General features: G+C 57.2%; 8 protein-coding genes across 8 annotated transcripts; 5 read left to right on the forward strand and 3 right to left on the reverse strand.

Annotated features, from left to right (window-relative positions):
• Nucleotides 1-1,037: 1,037 nt before the first annotated feature.
• F5144DRAFT_515745 (uncharacterized protein) lies at nucleotides 1,038-5,144 on the forward strand. The gene is made up of 4 exons (XM_066786616.1): nucleotides 1,038-1,133; nucleotides 1,209-1,300; nucleotides 1,431-1,583; nucleotides 1,640-5,144. The coding sequence occupies exons 2-4, from the start codon at nucleotides 1,214-1,216 to the stop codon at nucleotides 4,907-4,909; spliced, it is 3,510 nt and encodes a 1,169-aa protein (XP_066641788.1). The 5' UTR covers nucleotides 1,038-1,133; nucleotides 1,209-1,213; the 3' UTR covers nucleotides 4,910-5,144.
• A 180-nt stretch (nucleotides 5,145-5,324) lies between these two features.
• Nucleotides 5,325-7,623, reverse strand: F5144DRAFT_594434 (aspartic peptidase domain-containing protein; the record flags this gene model as incomplete). The annotated part of the gene is made up of 3 exons (XM_066790578.1): nucleotides 5,325-6,086; nucleotides 6,216-6,973; nucleotides 7,350-7,623. 3 exons carry the CDS (start codon nucleotides 7,621-7,623, stop codon nucleotides 5,325-5,327), a joined length of 1,794 nt encoding a protein of 597 aa, XP_066641789.1.
• A 2,232-nt stretch (nucleotides 7,624-9,855) lies between these two features.
• Nucleotides 9,856-13,716, forward strand: F5144DRAFT_307280 (uncharacterized protein). The gene is made up of 2 exons (XM_066783934.1): nucleotides 9,856-10,591; nucleotides 10,657-13,716. Exons 1-2 carry the CDS (start codon nucleotides 9,967-9,969, stop codon nucleotides 13,617-13,619), a joined length of 3,588 nt encoding a protein of 1,195 aa, XP_066641790.1. The 5' UTR covers nucleotides 9,856-9,966; the 3' UTR covers nucleotides 13,620-13,716.
• Nucleotides 13,717-14,655: 939 nt separating this feature from the next.
• On the forward strand, nucleotides 14,656-15,221 carry F5144DRAFT_578904 (uncharacterized protein). Its single transcript, XM_066789296.1, has one exon. It carries the CDS (start codon nucleotides 14,739-14,741, stop codon nucleotides 15,117-15,119), a length of 381 nt encoding a protein of 126 aa, XP_066641791.1. The 5' UTR covers nucleotides 14,656-14,738; the 3' UTR covers nucleotides 15,120-15,221.
• A 208-nt stretch (nucleotides 15,222-15,429) lies between these two features.
• On the forward strand, nucleotides 15,430-16,346 carry F5144DRAFT_631550 (uncharacterized protein; the record flags this gene model as incomplete). Its single annotated transcript, XM_066792461.1, has 3 exons — nucleotides 15,430-15,847; nucleotides 15,945-15,967; nucleotides 16,040-16,346. The coding sequence occupies exons 1-3, from the start codon at nucleotides 15,746-15,748 to the stop codon at nucleotides 16,344-16,346; spliced, it is 432 nt and encodes a 143-aa protein (XP_066641792.1). The 5' UTR covers nucleotides 15,430-15,745.
• Nucleotides 16,056-17,403, reverse strand: F5144DRAFT_307303 (uncharacterized protein). The gene is made up of 3 exons (XM_066783935.1): nucleotides 17,048-17,403; nucleotides 16,436-16,974; nucleotides 16,056-16,314 (listed from the first exon to the last, which is right to left on the reverse strand). Exons 1-2 carry the CDS (start codon nucleotides 17,205-17,207, stop codon nucleotides 16,466-16,468), a joined length of 669 nt encoding a protein of 222 aa, XP_066641793.1. The 5' UTR covers nucleotides 17,208-17,403; the 3' UTR covers nucleotides 16,056-16,314; nucleotides 16,436-16,465.
• Nucleotides 17,404-18,048: 645 nt separating this feature from the next.
• On the forward strand, nucleotides 18,049-18,816 carry F5144DRAFT_549712 (uncharacterized protein; the record flags this gene model as incomplete). The annotated part of the gene is made up of 3 exons (XM_066787597.1): nucleotides 18,049-18,478; nucleotides 18,548-18,678; nucleotides 18,739-18,816. The coding sequence occupies 3 exons, from the start codon at nucleotides 18,049-18,051 to the stop codon at nucleotides 18,814-18,816; spliced, it is 639 nt and encodes a 212-aa protein (XP_066641794.1).
• A 638-nt stretch (nucleotides 18,817-19,454) lies between these two features.
• F5144DRAFT_494962 (major facilitator superfamily domain-containing protein) lies at nucleotides 19,455-21,407 on the reverse strand (the record flags this gene model as incomplete). The annotated part of the gene is made up of 5 exons (XM_066786070.1): nucleotides 19,455-20,271; nucleotides 20,398-20,745; nucleotides 20,795-20,995; nucleotides 21,060-21,183; nucleotides 21,290-21,407. 5 exons carry the CDS (start codon nucleotides 21,405-21,407, stop codon nucleotides 19,455-19,457), a joined length of 1,608 nt encoding a protein of 535 aa, XP_066641795.1.
• Nucleotides 21,408-22,297: the final 890 nt, after the last annotated feature.

The raw sequence follows: 22,297 nt of genomic DNA on the forward strand, positions 1-22,297 counted from the left end.
CATTAGGTTGGGAGACATATACCCCATAGCATAGCTGGACGACTTAATTGATCACTGAATTATCTTACTGCTCGCTGTTGGTCGCTAAGAGTTGATATGTTACTGAGCCTGCCCATGTCTGTGTGGTGGTGCTGACTTGAGTTGTGGTCTTTACCAGGTTGTGTCTTGTAGAATTCCCTCTTAAGGGGAGGCTGCCTTTTCATCTCTGATGCAGATTTTGTTGGCGTGGCTGATTCTAGCCCAATCCAAGTTCCCGAACAACTCGGTTGGAAGCAATAACACAACGATGGGATAAGTACATGGCCTGATGGTGGGGGATTCACCCTCCTTTAGACTCAACACAAGGTGGTTGTGGTGTTTTTGACAGTCAAAGAGATTTTCATAAAAGTTTTAACCTACATACATTCTAATCGCAAGTTCATGTTAATAACGTACTACCCCAACACCTAATGTGACTGTCAAAGTGGGAGACGCGTGTGGTGGACCATGGTGCAGCCGATTTCTTGGGTGAATTCTAGTACTTGGAACACCAACTGTGAGATGGGATGAACTTTTGAACAGAGTCAAATTAGATGATAGCCATCACTAAATTTTCAATGGAAAATCAAGCATTTAACTCGCCGGGTTGTGAATTTTGGGCTTGTGAATACCTCCTGGCTTACCCCTTTTCAACAAAACAATGGGGAAAATAGTGAACATCGACCCTTCCACTGCCCATTTCCAACCGTGAATCTGGAATAGCTGTCAAGATTTCATCCCGTTTCATGACGCGTTAAAGTCTGCCTTTGACTTGTGCTTCAAGAAAGATTATTTTATTAACCACACCCCCCTCAACGCGTGCCTGCCACGGTCGTGGCTCTTTCCTGCTGTTGAGTTGCAACCCCGCTCCTGTTTGTTCTCAAGGGCTCCGGAATATTTGGCCCTTCCTGCACCTTCCAGGTCGAGTGCACTATTTATTTCTGTTGTGTCTTCCGGTTTCTTTCCGGAATTCTCTCTCACTGCAGAGCCCCGCCTTCTTCATCGGGGTTCGAGGTCAACCGATCTCAACCGATCTCCCGGGTTCACAGTCAACAACCATCAAATTATCGACTAGATATTCTACAAGTAACTCTCACAGATACTACTCTCCCCAGGTGTGTATCCTCATACTGACTTAGCTTTCGTTAACTCTTATTCCATTAAAGTGCTGTTGCTAATACCAAGTCCAGCGACCATGCCGGTCCGCGAAGCCCCTTGGGAAGGCGGTCCTGAGGAGCTCCGAATGCTCCGGGCCGCCATGTCCGAGTCGTCTCTCATTTTGGTATGTGACATTCTGGATATACCCTCTTCAAGACCTTGTCCAAGCTGCAATCGTTCCCGGACAGTCATTCCACTCCTAAATTCTGGAATCCCACCAGACTTGGCCAGCCATAGCTAACTCTGTCACCAAGCACGGCCCTCCGGATCTGCCTCGCGATGCTGAGATCCTCGGTGTCTGCGGAGTTTTAGCTGAGAATGCCGACCAGAACAAGTACGGTTGGATGGTTGCCGACTTCCTGCACTGGAAGTTGCTGTTCCACGATCTCGGCGAGAAGGCCGCACAGGTGTGTAAACTACCAGCTCCCAGCTCTCGATTTGTGCTAACTGTACCTCGCTTCAGACCTGGGCCAGCTCGCTTAATATTCAAAAGTTCCTTGGGAATATTGACGGCGTTGACACCGGCGACGAGACGGTCAATAGCATCATTGGCACGCACGAGGATGACATCAAAACTATGCCAAACAATAACCGAGACTTCAAAGCCATGTTCACACAGGAACTAGCCAAGAGCGCTCATGCTGCCATCCTGCGAGGAACGGTATTGGCCGTCATGCTCTTTGCCCCCGTCACGCCAGAGCAAGATATATGTCTCGACCTCGACAGGAAGCGCATGTTCGTGACGATGGACGGCCTCTGCCGCACAATCAACGAGGCTACCAACAACGTGCAGCTTCCAGTCATGATCCTGACTCCTTCTCCGTTTACGGGGGGCTGGCTATGCAGATCCATCAACCCGGTCATGTGCCCTGGTTCCGACCAGATGATGCGCATCATTGCAAAATCCTCCGGCGGTGCTTTTGCTAAGCGCTTCGTCCGCTCCTTTACTGAGAGAAACTCGCCTCTGATGACGGATTCTCAGCGCGCTCGCATCACATACGACGACCCGATGCCCCTTCGGCCCACGGCACTGCAAACCAACTCTCTCCATCGCTTCCAGCGCCAGATTCATGAGTCATTGGAGCATCGGCTCTCGGTCTTTGCGCAAGACCATGCCTTTATTCTTAGACCAGAGTCCGCCCGGGACCCCTCCGTTTTTTCGGACACATGGGCGGAATATGGCCCAAGACTGGGGCTTCGCTTCGAACGCTGGGCTGAGCGCTGGGGCTCAACCCGCCCTACCATCAACCACCCGGAGCGGTTCGAATTCCTTGGAGAAGCCTTTGGTGGCACTAGGGAGTCTCAGCTATTCCACTTGACTCATCTCATCAATACCGAACTAACGACCAACCAGGGCGACTGGGGCCGTCAGGTCGGCGGTTGTACGGGTGAGCTTTACGCCCACTTTTTGAAGCAGCCCATGCCAACCGAGGACGAGGCCAAGCGTGTATTTGACGCCATCGAGTTTCGTGCCTCTTCCGCAATTGTCGCGCAAATGGTCGTCAAAGCCTTCGCCCTCCCGGTGCCTGCCGGAGCCAAGTGCCGTTATTGGCATGACAAGATGGACGGCGGCGCTGACGAGTACTACCGAAAACTCCAGTATGCCTTCGGTGAGGCCCATGCACTGTTTGATACAGCTGCTGTACTTCCTGGAGAGAATCAGCACGATTTCAAGAATGTGCGCTTCTTCAGGGCAGCTCGCTGGCTTTCGGCCGCCATCGCCTTGCGGTTTGAAAACGGTTCTCGCGAGGAAATCGAGAGATTTGTCTCTCGGGATGTTGCTCGATTTATCACTAAAATCCAGGACGCACAGAAGGCTTTGTTGCTGGAAGATAAAGAAGTCACCCGTGCTGGGGCGGATTGGATTGCTGCCCTCGGTTTAGGCGGAGAAACCCCCGCGGCGACCAATATTACCAACCCAGGAACCGATGTAGCCCCGGCGCCGGATGACACTGACCTCGTCGGGCAAGCTCCTGTTGGTCCCCGACTAAATGGCCAAACCAAGGCATTGCTGCCCGGTCTGGCTCAGGAGACGCAGCAGCAAAGGACCTCGTGGACAAAGTACACAGAGGCGGAGAACAGCACGGCCCGGACCGACATGAAGAAGGTTATCGAAGAGGTGCCTCATCATCTCGACTCCCCGACTGCCATGGACGACTGGCTCGAGAAGGCTTGGGGTTCGGGAGGGGCTACAGGTCAGGCAGATAAGCCTGAGATGGAGTCCAAGGTGAATGATGGACTTACTTCACTCAAGCCTGCCCCTGCCATCACCGACCCCCCAAACTCCACCCTTTGGAACAACGGCATTAGTTCGTATTATATCAGCAGCAGTACGAACAACCAGAACGGGCTCAGCGACAACAGCACCGATGCTGGGGGGAAGGCCATTGGCACCTCTTCTGTCCAACCTCCCCACATTGACAATAATGTTGCCTCTCGCGAGTCGGCCACCGGCATTCCCACATCTTGCGAGGCAATCAACAGCGCCCGTACCTCTTTTGAAACTGCTCATAGCGTTCCCGCCTCTCACGAGGCGATCAACAGCTCTCCCGCTTCTTTTGAGACGGCCAACAGCGTTCCCACTTCTTCCAAGATGGCCAACAGCGTTCCTACTTCCTCTGTTCTTGGCGTTGATGACAGCTTGAGCGCCTGGGATGTGATTCTTAACCCACCTGCCGCCTCCAGCAGTGATCAAAAGAAAAGACAAGCTCGGGTTTCGTTCCAAGAGTCCGACGACCTCCTTGACTTGGAAGAACAGAGTCTGGATGAGCTTGTTGACCTGATCTGCACGGAGCCTGCTGCCGAGCATTCGGAAGACCAGGTCGTGGACAAGCCTGTCACGCCGACCCTGTTGGAGCCTGCTGCCGTATCCTTGGAAGACCAGGTCGTGGGTAAGCTTGCGACGCTGACCCAGTTGGAGCCTGCTGCCACAGACTTGGAGGAGAAGACCGTGGATAAGCTTGCTACGCCGACCCAGTTGGAGCCCGCTGCCACAGACTTGGTGGAGAAGACCGTGGATAAGCCTGCTACACCGATCCCGTCGGGACTTGCTGATAAATCCACCCTCCACCAAGCATTAGCCCGTCTGGCCGAGGCCCTGAAGGAGGTGTCTCGGGAGATGAGCGCCTCCGGGGGGACTGAGGCCGAGTACATCGCCCAAGTCTTCAAGAGGGCCGCAGAGATTATCGAAGAGGATGAAGTCTTGGCGACTATTCGCTCGACCGGGCCCACGCCTGTTGAGAAGACCTCATTCAATAGTCCGGCAAGCGTGGCGACTCTTCGCTCAAAGGCCGGACCTACGGCTGTTGAGAAGACCTCATTCAACAGCCCGGCAAGCTTTGCTGTCGACAAGGAAACCGGTACTTGGTCGAAATGGCTTGAGGCCGCCTCGCCGCGCGCCCCCCAGGCTAGTCGCAAAGGCAAAGAGGTAGCTAGAAATGTCAGTGAGGGGGCCGCAACCGCTTCACCTTACTTCTTGGGCGCCTCTCCTGAAATCACGGGCGGTCACCCACGCCTGGGCTCTCTCGACGTCCCAATGCAGTCCTGGGCCATTCCGAACCCCATGGGTACGTCGGCCATGGAACACACTGCAGGCATGGGGGCTTCGGAGAGCGCCCGGCCGGCTGCGGTTCAGGCTGCCACCACTGCCAATCAGCTCGCTGGTCCTTCGAAAGTTGCCTCGAACCTAGCCTGCGGCAGCGCCTTCTGGGATCGCGCGGGCTTCAAATTCTGATTGTGTGAACAGTCGAGGCACCACTGACTCGGGAAGTGACGGTTTCGGGAGGATTGGCAGGGTCAGTTAATGGTGGAACATTGGAACAGTCGGCGGGGGATCATGACCTGTATAATGCTGGGTGGAGGAGCCACAGGGTTTTACTTGATTCCCTCGATATCGCAATGCTGTTCACCGTTTGCAGCCCTAGCTTTACTTTGTAGTTCGCCTAAATCAGCGTAACCGTTGCTTGAACGTTTTCCGCCCCGTGGCCAAGTGAAAAGAGCTGGATGATTCATAAATCGTTACTTGAATTATGTACAGGATTAAGCAACCCCATGTGTCTCCAGGTACACATGTGATGCATGTATGAGGTACCTCAGATAGGTAGGTACCATAGGTGAGATAGTAGGTATGTACGTGAGTGTCCATGTCATCAAAACACGATGAGCGCACCACCCAAAAGCGCGAATATCCCCGTCACGGCGGCAACCCCCGCCATTTCCCCAACCGGTATCCTCCCCATCCTCACCGCCGGACCAGCGGCATTCTGCTCGGGACCCGTCCCCGCCACCCCCCCAGCATCACCACCACCCCCAATCCCCCCCGGCGTCGAAGTCGGCGTAAACGTCGTCTGCTGCGCCGCCACCCCCGTCAACCGCGGCAACCCCGTACTTGTGGTACCACCCCCCTGGTCATCTTCGCCATCATCCCCCCTCCCCGACGCCGCCGTGTCCGTGCCCGTCCCCGTCGAAGACGACAGCTCGACGACCGTCGACGTGGTGCTGTTCAGGTTGGCCTGTGCCAGGCCGATCTGGTAGTGGGCGAGGTCGTAGACGACGTAGGCGGAGCGCAGGAAGGTGTCGCCGAGGAGGGCGAAGTGGGCTTGGTTGGCGGTGTTGCGCGAGGCGAATTGCGCGGTGGATTGGATGCCGAGGACGCAGGCTCGGGTTATTGAGGTTGTTGTTGAGGGGGGGGATTTGGGGTTGGTGGTTTGGCTTTGGGGGGGGAGGTAGTTGGGGGGGAGGATGTCGAGGATGAGTTCGTGGAGGGGGATGGTGATGGCGCTGGTGGGGGTGAAGGTGAAGGTGAGGTGGAAGGAGGGGTTGGTGAGTTGGTGGCTGTCGCAGTCGATGAGGGTCATGCCGAGATCGGCGTCGTGGATGGCGGATAGGGCCGCGTGAATGGGCTGTGCCATCTTTTCGGGGAGGTAGGTGAGTGTGGTGCCGGAGTCGAGGACCGCGGGGGCGGGGTGGGAGAGGGCCGAGGTTGGGATTGTGTGCTGGCTGCCGTTGGTGTGGGTGAGGGCGACAGAGGTGAAGTTCACTTCGAAGGACGAGTAGTTGCCCCCTGGGGGTTTGTAGAGGGGTAGGATCTCGAGCGGGCCGATGAACTTGTCGGTGTCGATGCCGCCGAAGAGGAGGGAGCCGGCGTCGGTCCGCCGGTCGTTAAGGTAGAGGGAGTAGGCTTTGGATTGGATCAGGCCCTGGTTGGACATCTCGTCCATGATGTTGGGGTATTTGGTGCTGGCGCGCTCGCTGATGCTGAAGCCGAGGCCGAGGATGCCGGTGCCCCGGACGGCCTTGGTCACGTACGCCATCTGGAGCGATTTGATGGTGGTGCCGCCGATGGAGAAGTCATCGGTGATGTAGTCGCCCGAGGCGGTGCCGCCGTCGAGGTAGGTGATCTTGAACCCGCCCCGCTTGATCATCTTTTCGGATGAGCTGAGGTCGGGGTTGTAGGTGTCGGCGCAGGGCATGCCGTAGAGGCTCTGCAAGTCCCGGTCCGTACAGAGATCCGCGTCGTGGCCCAGCACCCAGGCGTCACTGCTCCCCGTATCCAGCAGCATCGTCAGGTCCTGCCCCGGGGTTCCGACCTTCACCTTGACATAGTAGCCTCCGCCGGCGATGTTGTTGATGAGGCGCTCCGAGAATGTCTCACGGCGGGCCAGCGTGGGCGCGGAGCCGACGTGGATACCCGGAGGCCCCTTCGTGACGTTGAACTGGACGACATGTTTTGACGATGCCCCGGATACGAGGGCCAATAGTACCGTAGACAGTAACCTCATTTCCATTTGGCGAGAGCCTGCTCTTTTTCGTCTTTGCCTAGTCCTTCTCTCCCTTCTCTACCACCAGCGCCGCGCCTTCGAGGCTGGCCGTTTGTACGGCTGATTCGAGCAGCTGGTGAGCCAGCAGGAGGTGTTAAAGCATGTCGCAGGTGATTTCACTTTGCGATGAGCCAAGGTCAAGGGTGCCGTTTCAACCCCAGTCGCCCTATGTTACAGATGGTTGGGGGTCGTCGTGAGCGACTTGATCAACCAGCAGAGTCAACGCCGGGGTCGACGTCAGGGTCGATGTCAGGGTCGACATCAATGGAAAGCCGAGGAGGGTTTGTTTGCGAGATTCGACAACGGGCGACGAGCATCGTGAGAGGGCACTGGGGACCGGTCATCCCATCAGACAGGAGCCGGTCGCCATTTTAACCTCCCTTTCTTCTCTTGCTTGGCGGTTTGCCCGAGTCTTGGGCCAAGTCTGGGCGTGGGTTCTCGGCATCGATTTGGAACGAACAGACAGGCAACCCGAACTCCAGATTGGCTTGGCGCCGAGACAGATCAGCGCTGCTGGGCGACGTCGTGGACGATTTTGCTGGTTGATTCTGAATTTCCGGTCGAGTCTGGTCGGGTCTGATTCTGGGCGAGTCCTGGGCGAGTCTTGGGCATGTCCCATCGAGCCCATGTCTTCTTGTGAACTCGGCCATCCTCGGGTACACCAAGGGTCTTAGCGGTTCCAAGCCTCCAAGCCATTCCTGAAGGGCGCCATGGCATTCTCGTTTGTCCCATCTCCGCACATGGCATGCCGTGGAGTCTGTGCTTTTGCTGGCCTGAGGGCTCTTGGCCTGCTTGGCCTGCTTGGCCTTGTCTCCAACCACAAATCCAGCCACAAATCGAGCATGATGCCAAGAATGCGCGGCTCCTCGGAGGCTTGGGGTTGTCTGGGCGGGCCGAGTAGTTCCACGGAGACTAACTAACACTGGGTAGCTACGAATAACCACCTCGTGTGCTGGTTAACGAAGGGAAGAAAGTGTGGGTCGCAAGGGCCGGAAAGGGTCCGAAAGGTTTGAAGGATCTCCAACGGTCAGGTGTTCGATTTGATGATGTGGCTGCGGCGGAGGTCGAGAGCAATTGATTTCAGCGTTCCATCATTTCCTTCCATATTCTAGCATTCCCATCGATGGGGAAGCAAATTTCGGCCTGGATCAGAATGTTGTCAGATATTTTAATCTGCCATTCTAATCTGCCAATCTGTCAATATGTCTGGTACTGTACCCAGGGTCACCTTGTTTATTATTCGGGCTGTTTGCACCAAATAGGAAACCTCCTCAGATCTGAGCCAGTCGGATCTAGAAGCCGTACCCTTGACGTCACTCGGCTAACTCGGATGGGATAGGGCGGGATGGATGGGGAGAGGATGGCAGGGCAGGGATGAGGAGGCACACCAACGACCAAAATGATGGGTTAAAAACCTCTTCCACGGCTCTGAGCTCTCACCCAAACTTTCATTCGCGACTCGGTAACTCGATTGTGTCCAATCAGTGAGAAATAATCCCATACAAATTTGCCAAGTGCCCAGAAAACTTGGCTGAACCTTGGCCCCAAAAAAACGATGTTGGCATCAGCTCATGCATTGCGAAGAAAAGCGACGCGCATGGGTGTGCATGTGCTGTGTGCTGTGAGCTGTGCGCTGTCTGTTGTGTCAACTGGAAATCCAGGAAGGGCTCCCTGCCGACGCGCCACAGCGGCTCTTGCCGCAACGAGCTCTGGATAGGGATGGGCCGCCCCCGCACCTCGATCCCTATTTCAGAGGTCTAGCCCCACCCACCCGACAGCGAATGGCTCCCTCGAGGCTCCCGACGATAATCAACTCTCCCAAAATGATAACTTGCATACCTATTGCTAGCGGAGACTACTTACTTAGCTGAGTGAGATGAATCTGGGGACAGGTGGTACAGTACATTCCACGAATTACAAAGTACCCAGATTCCATTTTTGCGCAAGGCGGGTTTGAGCGGCCGTCCATCCTAAGCCTTTTTGGACCATGGATGTTGCTGATTCTGGAAGATCTCGATCGCGAACCATAATAACATGCTGAAAGCGGACGTGGAAACCCTTCTGTGGCTGTTGAATGAATTCCAGATTTGCAGATCTACCAAGTGAACAGGGAACTTCACCACATGCACACCTGCGGTGCAGCGCACTTGACCAACCCTGCCCCGCTCCGGGCTACTCTTTTTCCAGAACCCTGAATCACTTCACCGGTCTCTTTCTGTGTGCAACTAGCTAGGTACCTAACTAGTTGCTTTGTGATCAAAAAGTCTCACAACAACCAAAGTAGAACTATAGAAGGCAGGGATGGCGACATGATACACGGTCCATAACTAATTTACAGTCCACATTCCAACTATTGTACTCACTAGGTCGGTCCAATTATTGGACCACCACAGCAAGCAGGTTCTCTGCCTCGTGCCCCTGATCCGAAATTTTGAGTCGTTGGCTCCCCGCAGCCCCACACTCTACCAATGGGGTTGCTTGCAGGATTGGAGACTCGCTGAAAGGGCAAGAGGGGTGATCTTGAGTTCCCGTCTTTTTTTGACCCAATTCCCAACCCGGCCAAGATTAACGCACACAGAAGCCCGGAACAGCCTGGACTGCAGAGTGGTCGGTCGGACCTCCCACCCCCAACTCCCAACGACCACTCGGCGCCGTGACAAAGTCAACCCACCGACACCTTGTATCCACGGCTTTCTGCACTCTGTGATATTTGTTTTTTTTTATCACGAGCGGGACACGACCAACTAGCCAGATCACGGCTGACCCGCCGGCGAGATAGGGACTCAACTCTGCCCTTCCCCGCCACCATCTTACCGTCGTGCCGCCTCGGGTCGAAATATCCGGGAAATCGAGAGCGCCCAGCCGCGGTACTATGCTGTTGCGCGTTGCCACAACCCTGCGGCTGCCGATTCGAGCACCAACCCGCTTCTCGTGAAGGCTGCCCTCACCGCATTCACAGAAGGAATTCACCATGCATCCCTCGATTCTCGACACCAGTATCATCGACCTGCTCGAGGCCGACCCGCGACCCTCTGTTATTGTCGCTCTAACCCCGCACCCACCCACCGTCGTCTACACAAACCCGGCCTTCGCTGCCTATCCAACCCTCCTCGACCTGATCACCGCTAAGGGCGAAGATTGCGGACCGCTATGGGGATGGATCACAGGCACCTCGACCCTGCCGGGTTCCGAACCCCCCATAAACGGTGGCCGGGCCGCGAGTGCATCCTTCTCATATTCCAACGTCTACTGGACCCGGTCTGTGGTCCATGAGCAGATGGTAGTGGTGGGCGCAAATGAGCAGCTCCCCTTGACACAATCGCCGCGCAAGGTGCGGCTCGACTTCACCGATGGACAACCTAGCGGTGTCTCACCACCACGACGCATCATGCCTGTCGAACTCGAAATGACCTCCCTCGGCGGCCCAAACTCGGCCTCTTCTCTCTCCTTGCCCGAAATCGAACCCCGCTCCAAATCCACCTCAGCCCTCACAATCATCAACCCAAAGGAGAGGCCGCCATCTCGTGCCGAGGCGGTTCAGTCCCTTGCGCGGACAATCACCGACCCTGCGTGGATATTGCCCGACACCACCCCAGGTAGGCTGGCCGCGCTGTTAGGGGCAGTATTGTTATATCACAGCGTACGCTAACCCACCAAACAGAGCAACGCCCATTCCTCGACGACATAAACAGCATCGACTGGGCAGAAACGCCCCTCGGGCCCATGCGGGGTTGGCATAGGAAGCTTGACGAAACCGTCAACCAGATCCTCGTTGACAGCCGGCCCATCGCCATCTACTGGGGGCCCTCGTACATCGTCGTGTACAACGAGGCCTTTAGCAAGCTGTGCGGATCAAAGCACCCTTCCATGTTGGGTATGCCGGTCCAGGAAGCCTGGGCTGACGCGGGCCAGCGTCTGAAGGACACCATGCGCGGCATCTCTTCGGAGCAAAAGGGCCCTGTCGAGGGCGAGTGGAGATTCTTCGTCGAGAGGGAGTCGGAGGTCGAGGGCGGTTTGCCATGGATTGAAGAGACCTACTTGAAATGGTCCATGACACCCATCATCGAAAACAACGAATGTCTTGGCTTCATGCATCCTGTCGCCGAGACAACGAGCGTGCGGCTCTGGGAGCGGCGGATGAAGATGCTCGCCGAGCTCAGTGACGTCCTGGTCACCGCGAGAGACGTCGATAGCTATTGGGAGAAGGCCATTCGGGAGCTGGCTGCCATCGAGCCCCGTTACGATATTCCCCTGGCAGTCCTGTACACGGTGGAGAACGACCCCGAGGCGGCCACCGATGCGCTGGCCGCCAGCCGCGGCCCCGCCAAGATATGCCGGCTTGCGGGAACGTTGGGGGTTCCTGACAACCACCCATTCGCCCCCGAAACAATCAATCTGCGAGACGGCACCTTTCCCCTCGCCTCTCCTTTCGGCGAGGCCATGGAGGCCCTGCATCCGACCTTGCTCCAGACAATCGACGGGACGCTGCCGCAATCTTTGCTCGAGGGGTTACAATGGCGAGGTTTTGAAGGGGACGCTTGCCGAGCTGCCGTGGTTTGCCCCATCCGGCCGACCAAGGAGGACGGCGTGATGGGGTTGCTCCTCCTCGGCCTCAACCCCAGACGCCCCTACGATAACGATTACCGACAGTTTATTTCTCTCCTGAGCCAGAAATTGGCCACGTCTCTCGCCTCTATCGTCTTGCTCGAGGAGGAGACGCGGAGGGGCCGGAATGCCGCCGAGCAGGCTGCATTCGACCAAGCCATGCTCAAAGAAAAGCTAGAGTGGCAGACCAAGGAAGCCAACGAGTCGCTGCAGATGTTCGAAGCCGTCGCCGAATTCGTTCCCGTCGGCATGAGCTTTGGCGACCCCGAGGGCAACATCACGTATGCCAACGACGCCTGGTATAAGATCACCGGTTACCCAGGAACCGGGCCAGTCGCCAACCAGGGCTTCCTCGACTGCGTCAAGGAGCAGGACCACCACATTATCATTGCCGGATACGGGAAGCTCAAGACGGTCCGCAACGTCGAGTTCGAGTTCCGCGTGAGGCGGCGGGGCGAGGAGGCCGACCTGTCACCGCCCCTAACCCGCACCTCGCCAAACTTCGAGGAGGAGGAGATCGATCTGGCCTCGCTGGTAGATGTGAAAGAGCGCTACGTTCTGGCAAGTGCAAGAGCAGAGTATGCCACGGATGGCAGTCTCATGCGCGTCCTGACGTGCCTGACCGATGTGACTCCCCAGAAGCGAGTGGCCGGCGAAGCCCTGCGTCGCGCACAACAAGCTGAAAACCTCAAGCGAATGGCCGAGTTCGCCACCGTCGGCCTGTACGATATGGATCTCGACGGACGCCTGCTCGGGGCGAACACCGTCTTCTTCGAGATGTGTGGACTGCGAAAGGTCGACCCGGCCGTCGTCGACGTCAGGCCCTGGCAGAGTTGCGTCCATAAGGAGGACTTCTCTCTCCTCGCCGAGAAGCTCGAGAAGATGGTGGCCGAAGACAAGGTGCAGAACGTTGAGGTCAGACTCAACACCACTTGGAACCCCGAGGACGGCTCGGGCCATAAGGTTGCCGCGCCGCGGTGGGTCCAGGCGACTTTGCTACCCGTCAGGACGTCGGACGGCAAAATCCAGAGCTTTACAGGTTGCCTAAGCGACGTGTCGCTGCAAAAGTGGCAACTCGATTGGGAAAAGGAACGAAAGGAGGAGGCCATCGAATCCAAACGGCAGCAGGAAAACTTTATCGACATGACTTCGCACGAGATGCGGAACCCCCTGAGCGCAATCATCCACTGCGCGGATGCCATCACGGCCACCCTCTTCCGCGTTCAAGAGCTTCTCGGAGACAGCCCTTACGGTAGCATTGCCGATTCGGCCAGCGGAGGCACGGGAGACTCCAGCGTGGGCGGAGCACCGCTGTTAATCAATGCGAGTGAAGAGTGGGCTGCCGAAGCCCGCGAGCTTGCCGAGAATTGCATCGACAATGCCGAAACCATCGTCACCTGCGCCCAGCACCAAAAGCGCATCGTCGACGACATCCTGACCATGTCGAAACTGGACTCGAGCCTGATCTCCATCACGAGGGTCATGGTCGATCCCATCAAGATGGTCAAGGAAGCCCTCAAGATGTTCGAAGTCGAAGCCCGGCGAGTTGATATCAACCTGAGCATGGTTGTCGACCCCTGCTACCACGATGTCGGGATTAAGTATCTCGTCTTTGACCCCTCCAGACTCAAGCAGGTGCTAATCAACCTCCTCACCAACGCGCTAAAATTTACCAAGACTGGGCCGACCAGGAACGTCACCGTCGCCGTCAGCGCGAGCCTTACCGAGCCGACCGAGGCCAGCAGCAAAGTCTCATTTATCCCACGCTCGGAGGAGTCGCTCGAAGAGATTTACGACCAGCCGGCCCCCCTCAACCGCTCCAACCCCGTGTTCCTAATGTTCGAAGTTGAGGACACCGGTGAAGGCCTGACAGAGGAGGAAAAGAAGAGCTTGTTCCAGCGCTTCGTCCAGGCGTCCAGCCGCACCCACGTCAAGTACGGCGGCTCCGGGCTTGGTCTCTTTATTAGCCGCCGCCTCGCTGAACTACAGTATGGTTCCATTGGTGTTTCGAGTGAGTAACAGCCTTTTTTCCTGTCATTGCAAACCCGTTCCTCGCACCTATCACATAGATCGAGCAACTGACATTCTTGGTAGGCGAGCCCGGTGTCGGCAGTACGTTCGCATTCTACATCGAGGCCTACCGGCCATCGCAAGAGGCCCTGCGCGAGGTGGCGGCAAGCGGGACAATTGCCGAGTCCCTGTCGGCTCTGCGAATGGACGCCAGCCTTAGCAGAAGGGGCAGCAACAAGCGTGCTATTAGCAGCAGCACGCTCACCAGCGACGCCACTACTGCCACCGCAAATCACGAGGGCACCTCGGGCACCAGCCCTCCAGCGACGGCGGCAGTCACCCCCAGCAGCGAGATCAGCATGAGCTCGGGCCTAGCGCCGCGTACCCCGCAAATCAAAGGCGTCCTGGTCGTCGAAGACAACCTCATCAACCAACAAATAACCCGCCGCGGCCTTCTCACCATGGGCTTCACCGTCGACGTCGCCAACCACGGCATCGAAGCCCTCGACAAGCTCCGCCGAACCGACCGCTTCGCCCCCTCCACTCCAGGCGGCGCTTTCCCTTTCTCTGCCGACCCTTCATCCCCCGGCATCGGCAGCGGACCGTCCTCCCCGCCCCCGACGGGTGGCTCCACTGCCTCGCAGCATCAGCCGTTTCCGCTGTCCATGATCCTGATGGACATTGAAATGCCCGTCCAGGACGGCCTGACGTGCACGCGGCATATCCGTGAGCTTGAGCGTATTGGGCGTATTGTGGGGGGGCGTATCCCTATTATTGCGGTTAGTGCCAATGCACGTATGGAGCAGATCCTGGAGGCGAAGGAGGCGGGGTGTGATGATGTGCTGGTGAAGCCGTATCGTATGCCGGAGTTGTTGGAGAGGATGCGGATTGTGATGAGCCGGGTTGCGGGTGATGAGGGTGGGGGAGGTGGTGGTGGGGAGGGGGACCGGAGTGGTTAGTTTGTGGGGGAGGGCTCTGGTCTCTCTGGTTATGAGGTAAGGGGTGTTTGGTTTGGGGGGGAGGGGATAGTGGTGGGAGATTCCAAGCAAGAGCTAGGGGTGGTGGTTGTGTGGGAGGGGGGGTTATATGGCGGTTCTTGAAGACAGAAAGAAAGGGTGGTTATGAGTGATGACGGTGGGTTGGGGGTTGGGGGGAGGAGGCATCCGGTCCGGGGGCTGCATTGCATTGCATGGTGGTGTTTTGGCGGTCATATTCTGTCTGTTCTGTTTTACCTCGGTCTCTTCTTCTTTCTATCTGTCGCGCGTGGTGCTTATCACTGCATTGCGCTCGGTGTTATATTTGCCTCTCTCGTCTGTGGATATACGGATCGCGGATACCCTTTTGCTATTTATTATATTTGCATTGTATTGCGTGTGCTGCTCTTCTCGGGGTGTTTGGTGTGGTGTGGTAAGGCCGGAGACGGTGACCGCCTTGCTCTGTCCTCCTTCCTGTGTTGTCGGACGTATGTACATACACCTCAACCCAACCCTCCTTCCTTCTCCGGGATAGATATGGTATGTTTGACATCCACGACTCCCGCTGCTAGTGTGACTCCATTTGTGGTGCCATGCCCTCCGCGGCTGGCGGACATCCCCAAATCCATACTCGGGCTGGGGTTTCACGTACGCACTTGCTTGCATGCATATGTGCATCTGTTTGTTTTGCTTGACAGGTAAGGCGTGGTGGGTTGGTTCAGGGGATGTGGAGGTGTGGGTGTACAGGCTTGCGTGCCTGTCTGCGTGGGGGTGAGGGAGGGTGCGTGGGCAAGTCCGGGGGGGTAAGGGGGTTGCGATGCTAGGAGGTGGGGGGGGGCTCTGGCTGGTTGTGTACATGGTGCTTGCCGACCGTTCCGTGTTGAATTTGGACGGGCATGTGCTGGTGGGAAGGTCTGTCCGGCGCCTGGCTATTTGGCATCTGGGGAGGGAAAGAAGGTGTTGTGAGGGGCGAGGAAGAGGGTTCTTGCTTGATTGCCAGGCTTCCTTGGGTATAAAGTACCGTACTTTCTCGTGCGGGTGTTGTTCTGGTCTTGCTCGCTCTTCTGCTCAACTTTCTTACCCACACCGTCCTCGCCCACCGCCAGTGGCAGATATTCATTCTTTTGAATATACAAAACGGGACCGCAACATCACGCCAAAATGCCTTGGTATCGGACCTTGATGTTCCACATCCCAGATGCGCAAACGCAGAGCGCTGTTATTGATATATTCCGCGATGGTGTACCCAAGTTGGTCAATAAGGTGCGTTTAACCTCTTTGCCTCTTAACGTGTTCCCGTCACGTCCCACCCACATATGATGGTCGATTCAGAACAGCTAACAAACGTATTCCTCTCCAGAACAACAAACCCTACGTCAAGCTGTGCGTCTCCCATCTCTTCACCGCGAGGCTGTTATCTCGGCGACATAGCGTTCAGTGGCTGACCATGCACAGTCTCCAGGCTTCCCGCCTCGTCGCTGCTGGTCCCCTACCCAAAGGGAGCAAGGAGGCGCAGAAGAATCAACCCAAAGACGGATTCACCGTCTTCGTCACCATGGCGTTCCAGACGTACCGCGACATTGTCTATTATGACAACGAAGACCCGGCGCACAAGAAAATCAGGGAAAAAATCAAGGACATGAAATTGAGCCTGCCGGTTGTATTGACCACGCAAGGGTGGATGGGGTGTAAACATTCGATCGACGAGGCTGCTTACGTGTTCGTGGATCCTGAGTCAGAGGATGACAAGAAGGAAAAGTAGGCCTGTTAGCGAGGGATGGATGCGAGAACACAAGACGGTTCCGAGCGGAGAGAGGTAGCGGAATATATATAGCATAAATAACTACACACCTGTCTCACACAAGCCGTTGCCTGTTCCCCTCAAGCAGCCGTCTGCTCACGCCCCTCGGCCAGCCTCTTCAACCCAGCCAGCCATGCATCAAACCCGCCCTCGACCTGCTTCGCGGCGGCTAGCCGGACCACGGGGGCCAGCACGCCGTAGAAGGTCTCCCAGCAGCGGTACTCAGTCTCGGTCCCGGATGGGTTCCCGCTTCCGTCGACGGCAACCTCGACGAACTCCTGCACGCGCTCCGACCGGAGCATCCACGACGGCATCATCAGGCTGGGGCGCTGGCGCCAGGCGATGCGCCATCCCCGGCGGCGGCCGCCCTCTTGGGCATCGTCCTCGTCGTTGTCGATGGGTTCCAGCGCGCTGACCTCTAGAGCGACGGCCTGGCCCGTCTTGGTGTCGGGCTCAGAGGGGTCGAGGTGCACGTCAAAGGTGAATTGCGTGCCGAGGTGAAGGTTGTTTTGATCCTGTTGTTGTTGGTTGGGTTGGTTGGGCTGGGAGTCAATGGTGCATTTTCGGCAGAAGCGGTTCCATGTGGGGTCTGGAGGGGTTAGATAACGGATGAATTCCATTTTTCTCTCATGAGCCAGGCTAGTGTAGGTAGATAAACCAACATTCTGATGCCTTGACAATCACGTCGAGACAGGCTCGTGGTGTGGCGGCGATGCGGGCAGAGCATGAAATGGTAAAGGACCCGCCTGCCCCGTAGCTGAGGGTGGGAATGGGGTCGCCTGTCACGGCGCGGGGAGAGAAGGGGCCCGGGGTTGTTGACATGATGATCACCGACCGGACTCGGGATGCGGAACGCGGGACGGGATGACGGGATGACGACTTAAGGTACAGCACTTCGGTGCCGGAGGGTGGAGTTGAGGGAAACTGCCGGCGCAACTCGCCGGTACAAGTGCAGGTGATCTCCCAGGTTTCATGCTTTGGAGAGTCGAGGCCCCTGTTACAGTGGCACTGGGCGCTCACTGCCGCTGTGGAAATAGCGGGGGAGTGGACTATATACCCCTGCTCCAGCTCCCGGGCAGGGTTTCTTTTCTGTGCTGTGCCCCACAGGATGCATTCCCGAAGAAACATCAAATTCATGGCGCCTTTGTCATCAATCGGCATCCGAGTTTGATTCTCCCTTGATGCATTGGACCCGGGGAATTGGCGAGCCCCTCCCGGAGTATTTTTCTGTCCAATTCTGGCAGTGGTAAATCGTCCCAACTCGAGACGGAATTCTGATTTTGGCCAAGATGAAGCAGAAGCCAAGCTGAAGAAAACCATTGGGAAGAGGCGAACACGCCCCAACGAATCCCGACTCCCTCGTTGTCAACCCGGAACCCCGTCATGGCCGTCACACTCGCCATCGAGAAAGCATCAAGGCGACTCCTTAATCCAGCCGGCTAGGAACATCCGCGTCACGCGAGCTCCGTGGCGCCCAACCAACGCCGCCACCGAAGCCAAGCGAGAGAGCTGGAGTGGAGGCATCGTCCAAGCAGTCATGGCCCAAAATGCACCCTGATCGCCAGTCTCTCGGGAGGTTGGAATTCCACTCCTTTTTTTTTCTCGCTTGAATCCAATATTCTCCGAGTCAGCATGCTTCCTTCCGGTCGACCACCTCACCACTATGGCAGCATCTTACCACAACGCGCAACCCGCTGAAGAGCCGATAGAACCCGACGACGACATCCCGGCAACCGTCGACGACCATCAGTACTACGGGAACCAGCGACCTCCTTATTGGTACCGGATCTGCCCCGGGGGTTTCCTGATCCCCCCGCCAATACCCCCGTCCTCGGAGCAGCACCACGGTATCCCCCCCGCGCAAGGGCCAGTTGATGGGGGTCTGGTCCATGCTCAACCGGCTTCCGACCAGCATCACCAAGCTCCTCGAGACGCGCAGCCGCGAGGAATATCTCAGGAACCAACTTCATGGGAATCTCAAGCCGGTGCTACAAACACTCACCAGCCTCCCGAGCCGACTCCGCCATCTCAGGGTAGCACCACGGCCCTGCGACCAAACTCCGAGCCCCAGTCTCAAGACCGCCAACGCTGCGGTAGGTTGCCCCCCTTGCTGTGGTCAGACGTATCCTTCCCTGTCACCAAGCCAAACTAACTCCACCCAGAGGTCTGGCCTCTGACGTACAGGACCGCCAATGGCTGGTTTAAGGTCTTCTGGTGCGTCCAGATCGACGGTGAATCGCACTACTTGGACCGGCCACCCGATCTTCAAGAACTATCACGCCGCTACCACTTGGTTTATTTTCCAGACCTAGCAAGTCATGAAGCTCAGGTTAATAGCCAATCAGTATCCTAGCCATGGCCGTCGCCTTTGAGTGCTGCTCCCATCTCCGCAAGCCGCAGCCTGCCGCGCGTCCTCGAGAAAACCGAGTAGGTTTCTCATGCTCAACACTCGACGCTCGTTCTGCCAGCCCTCTGTGCCGTGGCTCGTTCTCAGCCTGCAAACTCTCTCCAGTCTTGATACCACTTGCCTCCACCAGCTCAGGGCACTGCCGGGTCCCAAACAATAGCTAGCACGGGAGATAAAATTATTCCATTTCTTGCCTGTCACAGACACGGACCACCCTTACACGCACCACGGACGCAACCAGGATCAGAGTCAGCTGTGTCTCATTGCTTTGTTTGTTGCACATCTCAATGGCTAGCCTCGGGTTCCTCAACGGCCGCAACGGTAATCCCGTTTGTGTCGCGTGTGACTCCAGGGCTGTGGCATCGCCGAGGATGTAGCTGGAATAGCACGGGGAAAGAGGAAAGGCCACCGAGAGAAGGTCGTTGAACCTCGAGAGTCAACAGCTACGGGGACGGCAACGGGGACGGCAACGATTAAGGAAAACTTCATGAGCTAGTCTCATACAGACGACGAAACGATAATGACAATGACAATGTGCTCCTCTCCACCTCATGACCCAAACGCCGAAACAAGAGACTATAATCAACATGGTGAATCAGAACCCATGCAGACACCCCAAATCTAACCCCAAGCACAAGAAACCCGGCATGACATACCCCAAACTACCTGACCAGCGACCGCACACTACTGACACTCGACAACTCCACATCCCCCCTCTCCCCCTGCCTCCCCGCGAGCTCCTTATGGTGCTCCATAACCTCCACAACCTGGCCCGGCTTCGACTTATACATCCCGAAACTCACCACCAACCCAACCACGGCCACAACCACCATCAACAACATCTGATCCCCAAACGCATCCAAATACACCCTCACCACCTCCCTCCTCACTCCCTCCGGAAGCTCCAACACCGCCATCAAACTGCGCTGCACCTTTTCCAACTCCACCCCCTCCAACCCAGCCCTGACCTCCCCCTCCCTCAACCGCCCATCCAACAACACCGTACACGCCGCCAGCCCCAACGCCCCGCCAAACACCCGCGCCTGCGCCACCGCTCCCTGCGCCGCCGCCAACCCCCCTCCCGGCCCGCACGCCTGCATCGCCGCGATCATCGTGCACGCCGCGAACCCCAGGCCTACCCCCAGCCCGTAGATCGCCGTGAAGCCCAGCAGCGGGCCTAGACCCATCCCCATCTCCCCCATCCCATCATCACCAGAAGAAGACGTCAAAGAACGAGAAAACCCCGCCAAAAACCCCACCCCCACAACCTGCAGCACCCCGCCAACCACCGCCGTCGGCGCCGTGCGGTTGGTGTGCTTGGAGAGGGCGCCGCCGAGGAAGGAGCCGAGGGCGCAGGCGCCGAGCATGGGCGCGAGGTGGGTGCCGGCGGCGAGGGCGGTGTCGTGGTGCAGGAGGCGCAGGTATTCGGGGAGTTTGGTGGTCAGGGTGAGGTAGGGGAGGCCGGTTAGGAGGGTGGTTCTGTGGGGGAAGGGGGGGTTGTGTTAGTTTTAAGGAGTGGTGTGGGGGTTGGGTGGTTGGGGAGAGGGAGTAAGGGGGGAGGAAAGGAAAGGGGGGGGGATAAAGGGGTATAAAAAGGGCACATACAGCAGACAACTGAGGTAGACTCTATCCCTGGCGAGATGCACCGGAAAGATGGGTTCAATCCGTTGGCTGGAGCTGGGCCGGCGGAAAAGGTAGTACTCCCATACGACCAACAGAATCCAGCACGCGCCGGCAGTAGCCAGTGCGCCCACGATCACCGGGCTGGACCAGCTCCAGACGAGGGATCCCGCCTCCTGCATGCCGAACACAAGGAATATCGACGCTGCGGCTAACAGCAGGTTGCCGAGGAAGTCGATCTTGGCCAGGGCCGTCGTGGTATCATACCTGTTCCGCCGCTCCTCTGGCCAGAGCGCGTATATCCCTAACACGGCCAGCGCGCCAAAGGGGATGCTGTATACCCGTCAGTACCGAACTCACTCTAAAGCGGGGAAATACTAACTTGAACCAAAATATGCCGCGCCAGTTCCACTCGGCCAGGGCACCACCCAACAACGGCCCCAGAATGAACGAGACGGACAGCGTGATCCCAACTAGCGCACCCACCACCTCGGGCCGGCTGGGTCCTTGTTCCAGGAGGCACACCTGGGCCAGGCTGTACAACCCGGACCCTCCCATTCCCTGGACGGCACGGCCGGCGATGCTGCATGCGGCAACCGGTCAGCAGTTGGCGAGAAAAAGGGGGGCGCCGGAGAAAGATAACATACAGCTCGCCCATCCGCCGGGCGATCCCACACCACACCGACCCCAGCGTGAACAACAGCCACGCGGCAGCCAGGATATTCTTGCGCCCGTAGACGTCGCTCAGCTTGGAGAAGCCCACGGCGAAGCCTGCCAGAGTCAGCAAGGTGTCACCGTCAAGCATGAAAGCATGACAAGAAAAGAGAAAAGAGAAAAAGAGAAAAGAGAAGAAAAAAATAGTAACGGGAGCACCCACTCATATACGTCAACAGATACGCCAGCACCACCCAGGGGGTGTCGTGGTAGTTCTGCAGCTCGACCGAGATGGACACCAGGGCGGTCGAGACGATGGATGCGTCGAGGCAGGAAAACATTAGCCCGGCGCAGAGTCTGTGGTTATTGTGATATATCGAATTAGTGACTGTACGTGTGCGCTTCAGAAAGGGGGGATGTAGTTATGGAAGCTGGTGTGCTTTGCGCTGCAGCTCGCGCTTATGCATATGGTCATGGTCGCAGCTATGCCCCCTTTTCTTTCTGGGGAGTGATGATGGTGTGTGCGTTTTACATACATGATTGTCAGGACGATCTGTCTTGTTGTGGTCTTTGTGGGTGAGGGCGCAGCGGGCTCCTTTGCTGTAGTCTGTGTCTCGCTGGTTCGGATGGAGGATCCATCTCGGGACGGCACCTGTGTTATCTCGGAGAGAGAGGGGTTGGGGTAAGTGAGCGCCATGTTGCGCTGGCTGTCGAGAGAGTGTTGTTGTTTTGATATTTCTCATCTAAAATTGGTGAGGCTGTTGCTGGGAGAGGGTCGGTGGGCGGTGTTGCTTCTCCCAAGTGGTTGAGCTGCCCCCGAGGGGAAGGATGGGATCACAGAAGAGGGGTTCGATGGTAGCCGTCCAAGAGGTCGATCGTATCGACTAGATTGTCCTACTTAAGCCTAATGACAGCGATAGGGTGGACGCGAGTAAGGTGACGCCGAAGGTGGTAGTGCTGTTGCGTGGGAGGACGGGCTTGACCACAGCTGCTGGCGAGTCCCTCTTCCAACGCGTCATTCACAGTGAGGATGCCCCAAGAGATATACACCAACGTAGCATCCAGGCGGCAGTATGAGTTAGCCCAGAGCCGCGGGGCTCGGAACAGGTCTGGGCTTGTGCCGTCTAAGCCCGCAAGGAACCCAGCCGCGAGTCTCACACATCTCTCGCCCGACCGTGATCCCGGTTCGAGCCGTCCGTCATGAGCCGGCAAGGCCTGGCCGCCGCTGTCT

This window comes from Chaetomium tenue (assembly GCF_020726465.1).
Source record: "Chaetomium tenue strain MPI-SDFR-AT-0079 chromosome Unknown F5144scaffold_5, whole genome shotgun sequence".
NCBI lineage: Eukaryota > Fungi > Ascomycota > Sordariomycetes > Sordariales > Chaetomiaceae > Chaetomium > Chaetomium tenue.